The sequence below is a fragment of the Fundulus heteroclitus genome, chromosome 9, assembly GCF_011125445.2.
Source record: "Fundulus heteroclitus isolate FHET01 chromosome 9, MU-UCD_Fhet_4.1, whole genome shotgun sequence".
Classification (NCBI taxonomy): domain Eukaryota; kingdom Metazoa; phylum Chordata; class Actinopteri; order Cyprinodontiformes; family Fundulidae; genus Fundulus; species Fundulus heteroclitus.
In genome coordinates, this window is record NC_046369.1 from 22,171,945 (window position 1) to 22,179,282 (window position 7,338).

Genomic DNA, 7,338 nt, shown 5'->3' on the forward strand with positions numbered 1-7,338 from the left:
TTGTGTTTTTTTTAGGGGAATTTGATAATTGCACATGTCAGAGGGGTTGTATTCTGAATACAAGCACATTATGATCGAATTAATTGATTGTGTGCCCATATAAATGGTACAATCTGATTATTCAATCCGATTGTGAAATTTTGTGCATGTAAACATGGCTAATGTGGCACACTGGAGTCTCCAAGCCTTACAAAGTACATTTTCGACCGTATACAGCCTCACAAATGTCAATGACTTGTTTCCCATTTGTTCTAGAATATCTTTAGATTGGAGCATGACGTGTAACTTTTTGGGATGTTTTAGCTTAGTTTTTGTTGTCGGACAGGTTCTATATTAATTATATCTTTATTCTACAGTTCTGGTGATGATCCAACCTGAATCTGACCAATAAAACAGAAGCAAAAATGTGGTTATTTGCTGTATATTCATGATTTAATTACAGGTTTAATTAGAACAAAAAAATAATCAATATATCAGTTGCACAAGAGGTGCCTGGGTGGTATTGATGTGTATCTGTGTGGTAAGCTGTTGTATTGTCATGACTCATTTTGTGGGAACACACACCAAAAAATATCACGTTACACTGGGGAGGAGGTGTGGTAAAGACTCAGAAAGGAGGAAGGCAGACTATAAGAATACCGACTTGAAGCAAACTGGGATCAGAGCAAAAGTTTTTTCCTTTCGAGACATCGTGGGGGAGCCTGAATGCGAGCACGTAAGTTTTTACTCTGCTTCTTCTTTTGATTTTGCAATCCTTGTATCCGTCAACATGTTTTTGCAAGATTTAGTTCAATTCAGTGCCAAAGATAAGCAGTGAGAAGAAAGTCCAGCAGTAAATTTTCATGATCTGGCTTGATTTTCTGTAAACAACATTCAGCGTGCTGGAGATGGAACAGCTGGTCACAGCTGGCAACCAGTCAAATTAAACATGCATAATCTGGGGGTCAGAACATATTTCATGCAGAGGACAGATGCGGGGTGCTTTTGATGGAAAACATTTTGTCTGTGCATGACGCTATCAAGGAGGGGGGTCTGAGACTGTGTGCAAGTTTGGGTTTTGCTCGGTTAATATTCTCCGTGTTTGTCCAGCGAACAACAAGCAGCAACAGCGAGAACCTCAGCAGCCATGAAGATTCAAGCTCTTGTCATCCTCCTGCTCTTCACCTGCATGTACCTGAGTGTGGCACAAGGTGAGTGGATGACAATAGCCCTACATGAGACGTATTGCTTCTAAATTCAATTTTAATGTTTTCCATTTCTAGTAAGTGAGCGATGAACTGGATTTTTGTGTTTTGACCAAATATTAAAACAATATATGGCTTATTTTTGCAGACCTTTGGAAAAAAGGCATGCAGAAATTGGAAGTGTTGATTAAAACAAAGCCTAAATCCTATTTACCTGACATTGCAAAATTACAATAGTGTACAAAAGAAACCAGGGGGTGGAGAAAAAATAATTGGTTTTAAAAGAGAAGGCATCATTTTCATCAAAGTCTTTTACCGCAGCTCATATCATACCGCAGTCGTATCTGTCAGGACTTGTCAAATATAGCTCACTTGGCAGTGATGACAGATGTGATTGACGCAGATGGAAAAAAAAAAAAAACAGTTTGCTTTCAGTAACTGAAGCGTTAGCTTTTCAAAATTACTTTTTCACAAGCAAAGATGCAAGAGGACTGTTTTTGGACACTTTCTTGCCTAATTAGACGTCAATGTGCCAAATTTGTTCAATCTACATGAAAATGCATTCATGCACCTCATGCCTTGCTTCAGCTACCTGTTACTGACAAATCTGATCAATCAGATCCTTATCTGCTTAAAATATTTAAACATTTCAGGAGAGCTGCCATCGCAAAAAAACAATGACATTTGTGAGGAGGATATCTGTTTAGTTAGAAAAATGATTTAGTGTTAAAAAAATCTATTAATGTTGCTAAAGTAAGCTAAGATTCAGTGTGCAAGCCTAGCAGTCAGCTGCTAAAAAGAAAAGCCTTTAACATTTTGCATCTTCCTTTAATTTTTCTCCTCCTCCAGGCTCATTCGGAAACTGCTGCCTCGGCTACGTTAGACACATTGGAAAACGTGCAAGGAACATTGAGAGCTACAGGATACAGGAAACAGATGGCGATTGCAACATCAGAGCGGTTGTGTGAGTACCAAATGCTTTGTCCTGCTCTTTACCACCTCGTCGGTCCTCTGTGTAGTCGGGCCGATAAAACTGGCAGCTTCAAGTGGGAAAAGCAGTAACTTATAATGGACGGGTCCAGCAGCAGTTCAAAGCAGTATAATTTGAAAGTGTGAAAGTGAATTTGGTATTGAATGTTTCTGCTTTGTACAGGTTTACGATGAAAAAGATGTACAAGGGATCAAAGGTGACCGTTTGTGCCAATCCGAATGACAGCTGGGTGCAGGACCAGATGAGGAATGTGGACCAAAAAAGACAGAGAAGAGTAAGAAAATCCTCATAGTCCCCCAGTTACGTCCTACCAACGCCTCCCGGAGGATTTCATCCATTCACCATTGTAAAACATGTGTCTCCGCAGGCTTCTTAAAGGAAAAACACCAGAGACAAGAGAAAAAAGGGGCCGTTTCACCTCCCTGTCAGGCGTCGTTTGTCATCTTTAATCGCACAGATTCTGTTTCAGTCATTTTATATTTCCTCTTGCTGATGGAGAATGTAAATCACATAAGCCGTCTTTTATACCATAAACTGTGTTCAGAAGATTATAGCCAGTATCGAAAATTTCATTTATATGAGCCATTACTTGGATATTGTTCACTGCTCTGTGATGTGTAGTGCCTGCTAAGAATGAGCCATCCTCTGGCAGCTTTAAAATGTGAGTAAATGTGTGTCTGTGATTAAAAAAAAACACCTTAGTGATAAGCTGATTTTACTTTTTCTGTATATACATATAATAAACTTTCCTTGTTTTGCATCTGCACTCCAAATGTACATTATTTTCATACATTTAATAAAAAAAATTGATAAAACAAAATCTCTGGGTTCTTATATTGGTTTTTAATTCAATCAGGAAAAAAACAACAACAAACCACATCTGGCTGTTTTAAATGAGTTCAGCCCTGATCTGATTTTGAGCCAAGTGTTGATACAAGTGAAAGAAAATAAGCACACTCGGCTTTCCTCCTGGGATCTCTTCTTTTGTGTTGCTTGGCATCAGCGTGAGCCAGTAAGTGACTGCGTGATCCATCTGTCAGCCCAATAAAACTGGTTCTGTGCCCCAAGCCGGTTTTCACAGGCCTGATGGTAAAGCTGGAGGTGAACAATATATGTTATATGTTATATAAGGCATATGTTTCAGTCTCATAATAATTAAGAGCAAGTAATTGTCTATTTCGATTTAAAACATAAGTAAACAGAAAACAAAAGAAAAGATAGATTAAAGTGAGATCACAACATTCTTTCTAATTGTGAGAATAGTTTTGATTGTTGGGTTACGAAATCCTTAAGTGGAAAGTAAACGACCTGAGGGTGGGCAGATCGGCAGGTGAAGTATCTGTATCCCAGATCCGGGAGGCACGATACGACTGCCTGTCCAAAAAGCACTTTTTCTGAAAGGAATCACACAGTCATGTCTGAAACGTGCTCTCGTTTATCTGTTCTTTCTTTTTTTTTTTTTTATTCTTGTGGTGGAGCAGGTATGGAAGCCCGTTTCCGCCACATGAAAATAAAAAAATGGCAAATAGAAAGTCATAATTATGAGATACTAAGTCATAATTATGAGATACTAAGTCATAACTATGAGATACTAAGTCATAATTATGAGATACTAAGTCATAATTATGAGATACTAAGTCATAATTATGAGATAATATAGTGAGCAAGTTTAATGTGGCGGAAACGGGCTTCCATAAAAAGTTATGTTTGTTAATGCTGTGATTGCGATTCCTTTTTTTTTTTTTTTTTTTTTTTTTGCTAAAATTTAAACTCTCTGCGCTTGTATGTTTTTTTCCAATGCTTTTAAAGTTGTTATATGTACATATTTTACATGGAATTAACCGTGTTGTCTTGCAGTATGACGTATGTCGTTGCAATAAACCACAGTGTAGCTCAGGGGTGGGCAATTTTTTTTTACCAAAGAGGCCAGCGATGCAGACAATCAAACAGTACATCAAGCAAGCGTGGAGCACAAATTTATGAAAACTATTAAGGAAATACACATTTTTGCAGCCTTTGTAAAGTAGCAAAATGACATTAACTAGTTTTCAAAGACCAATATCACATTAACTTTAAGCATAAAAAAGCAACAACTGCACTTAGAGTTTTTTTTGTTTGGTTTACCTCAGTTCTCTTAGAGCTCAGTGAGAGAAATCTAGCCTGTTTTGGGCTGTTTTGAGCTGTTTTGTGTGTGCACTGAAGTTGAATGTCTGAGAAGGAACTGATCATCCCTGAGAGAGGATCTGCATCTGGATTTGTTAAACTTCACGTGGGACCATGTGGGGAGATCCGTAGAGAACCAGCATCCTCTGATCATGCCTCCTCGAGTGTGGAAAGATTTTGTCTTCGAGAGTGAAGAATAAAACTCTTGACAAGGATCCTGATTTAAAATGCAGGTCATTTATCAGCACGCAGATAAATGACTTCAAGGTGAACATCACTGGGCGCATTATCCACACTGTGAGTAAAGAGAGATGAAATCATGTGGATTTCATTTCAATTGTTTTTTTAAAGCCTTCTAATGTTTTTGAAAGCCGTGCCCCTAACATTGATAAATACCTATGGAGGGGATTAGCTGGTAGTGTGACTCCCTGCAGTGTCGGCATGTGAGTGAGCGTGTTGCCTTGTTTTGACTTGAAAGAAACTTCAGCTTCCTCATGAAAGGTGTCACCAAGGTGTAGAAAGAGGCCCTCGCCTTGCAGCATCGTTCATTAATTTGTGCAGCCACATCAGCAGCAAAGACGAGAATCACCCTTCCATCCAGAGAGCATATCACAACTCTGGGATGTCCTTGTCTTTCTTTTCACAAAACTCTTGAATCTCTCCATTTATGACTCAAACTCTTTTAAGCAGCGTGCCCAGGCTGAGCCATCTCACAGTAGTCTATGTCATTATGTTCAGTGCCATGCAACAGGGAAGCAAACTGTTTGTGATTCACTGCAAAATGGATATAAAAATAAGTAAAATCTTCTTAAAGTTAGTGTACTTATCCTTGATTTGAGCAGGTAAATAATATTATCTGCCAATGGAATGAGTATTTTGACCCCTAAAATAAGATGTTTAGACATCCTGCACTTGAAAAGGGACGATAAAGATGAATTGTTCCTATTTTAAGTGCAAACATCTTATTCCATTGGCAAATCATCTTATTTACCTGCTCAAATCAAGGACAAATACATTCATTTTAAAGAACATTTTACTCATTTCTAGTTCCGTTTTTGCGGTGTTTGGTGCTCCTGCCCTGAAGAAAGTAGTTATTTTAGTTGCAGCATTAACAACTATTTTGGCATTTTTTAGCACTGACCTGCACAAGATTGTCTGATGAAGGATACAATACAAAAATAACAGTTCCTGTTCTGGGTTCATTTTAATCCCTTTATCTTTATCCTCAAACATCCAGGATTGTTGTGTCCAGATTTGGACAGCTGTCGGTTGTCACACATACCAGTTTGTCCCATTTAGTCCCAGCGTGTCCATGAATGCAGCAGTTACCCCTCTGAACACATCAATCCCCATTACAGACCCTTCCATGGACAGCATTGCTGCATGCTCTCTCATCTCAAAATCTTTTGTTAATCCATGCATAACTCTGATGTATCACAGAAATAACAGCTCCTGTCCTGAGCCAAGGATAATATGTCATAATTTACCATTTTTTTTTAAATTTTTGTCTGTTTTTTTGCAGCTGAAGCACCACATTCCCCACACTGTTGTCAATCTATCTTGTGGCCTCGAGGGAAACGTTTAAAAATGCTTCATATTTTCTCAGGGCAAAGTATTGTTTGCAGACAGTTTTTCTACAAAGTCCCCATCAGAAAATCTATTCTGCTTTTGCGGTTTTAGCTGGCAAATCTTCTCATGTCCGTGCCTGCTCTGCCCCTGCCAAATTTTAGTGCTTCTCTCTGGGGTTTTACTCTCATAACTGCGGTTCACATATTAATTCCTAAAAAGGACTTCATGTTCTTCTCACAATGTACACAGCTTTACGCTCGAGTTCAGCAAAGAAATATTCAGAGGTCCATGCTTTGTTCGTTTCTTGAAAGCCTTTCAACACCTTTACTGAAGCGCATAAGTGCACCAATGATGTTAAGAAAGAAGTAGTGGCCTTCAAAATAAAAGCCATATCATTGCATTTCGTGCACCTACAAAAAAAAAGTACTAAGATTCACTTTTACTACAAGCTTACATGGGCCAGATTTGTCCCACATGCCATGAAATGCCCAGGGCTGGTTGAGCTGCTTCAACTGTTAAATTATGCCAAATGTATCTAAATTTTGATAGATTTTTTAAATACATACATATACATACATACATATATATATATATATATATATATATATATATATATATATATATATATACATACATACATACATACATACATATATATATATACATACATACATACATATATATATATATATATATATATATATATATATATATATATATATATATATATATATATATATAATGATGTACAATGAAGTTATCTGTTTTTACCGTTGTGATGAACTGGCAACCAGTCCAGGGTGTTCCCCGCCTATCGCCCGAATGTGTGAGGCAGGCTTGGGTCATGGTATACACAATGAAGCTGGGAGGTGCAGACAAATCCATGGGTCATGCAAGGGACGTTGGTCCAGAGACAGAAACTTGGCCGGTCTCCAGAAATCCGAATCCTGTGAGATATCCGACGAGGGCAAGGCAAGACAGGAGAATCCTGAACTTGGTCCTGATCAGACAAACCGACAGGCCAGGAACGCTGAACGTCTGCTATCAGCGGCCCACTGGGGCTTCAGCTTATCGTGATTGCAGAGTTGTACTGGGAGGGATGTGAGAGAGCTTGCGGACAGACAGGCCAGAAACATAACATTCTGATATTTTGTTTTCTTTTTCACCACATGCTTACTCAGCGATAGACCAAGAATGGAAAACTACAGTCATGTGAAAATATTCGAACGTCCCACAGAATATTGAGTTGTATGAAATAAAATGTTCACATGACAGCGTTTAATGTTGCTTTTTAATTCATTTATGAAAAAGAAAAGGTTTTAATTTGAGGAAAACACCCAAACACTCAGGGTCCCTGAGCAGATCCATGGGCGCCACTCAATATGGGATGGATTAAATGCAGAGACAAAACTTTGCCTCTCTGGGACTATA

The 7,338-nt window shown here is 38.4% G+C and overlaps 1 protein-coding gene across 1 annotated transcript; it reads left to right on the top strand.

Moving 5' to 3' along the window:
• Window positions 1-604: 604 nt before the first annotated feature.
• On the top strand, window positions 605-2,995 carry ccl25b (chemokine (C-C motif) ligand 25b). Its single transcript, XM_012877925.3, has 5 exons — window positions 605-715; window positions 1,090-1,190; window positions 2,034-2,148; window positions 2,338-2,449; window positions 2,543-2,995. The coding sequence occupies exons 2-5, from the start codon at window positions 1,127-1,129 to the stop codon at window positions 2,549-2,551; spliced, it is 300 nt and encodes a 99-aa protein (XP_012733379.2). The 5' UTR covers window positions 605-715; window positions 1,090-1,126; the 3' UTR covers window positions 2,552-2,995.
• Window positions 2,996-7,338: the final 4,343 nt, after the last annotated feature.

Bases quoted from the DNA above. Each gene is read 5' to 3' on its own strand.
- ccl25b (XM_012877925.3), top strand. From the start codon at position 1,127: ATGAAGATTCAAGCTCTTGTCATCCTCCTGCTCTTCACCTGCATGTAC. The intron at 1,191-2,033 runs GTGAGTGGATGA...CTCCTCCTCCAG, and splicing joins GTACCTGAGTGTGGCACAAG to GCTCATTCGGAAACTGCTGC. The intron at 2,149-2,337 runs GTGAGTACCAAA...TGCTTTGTACAG, and splicing joins TGCAACATCAGAGCGGTTGT to GTTTACGATGAAAAAGATGT.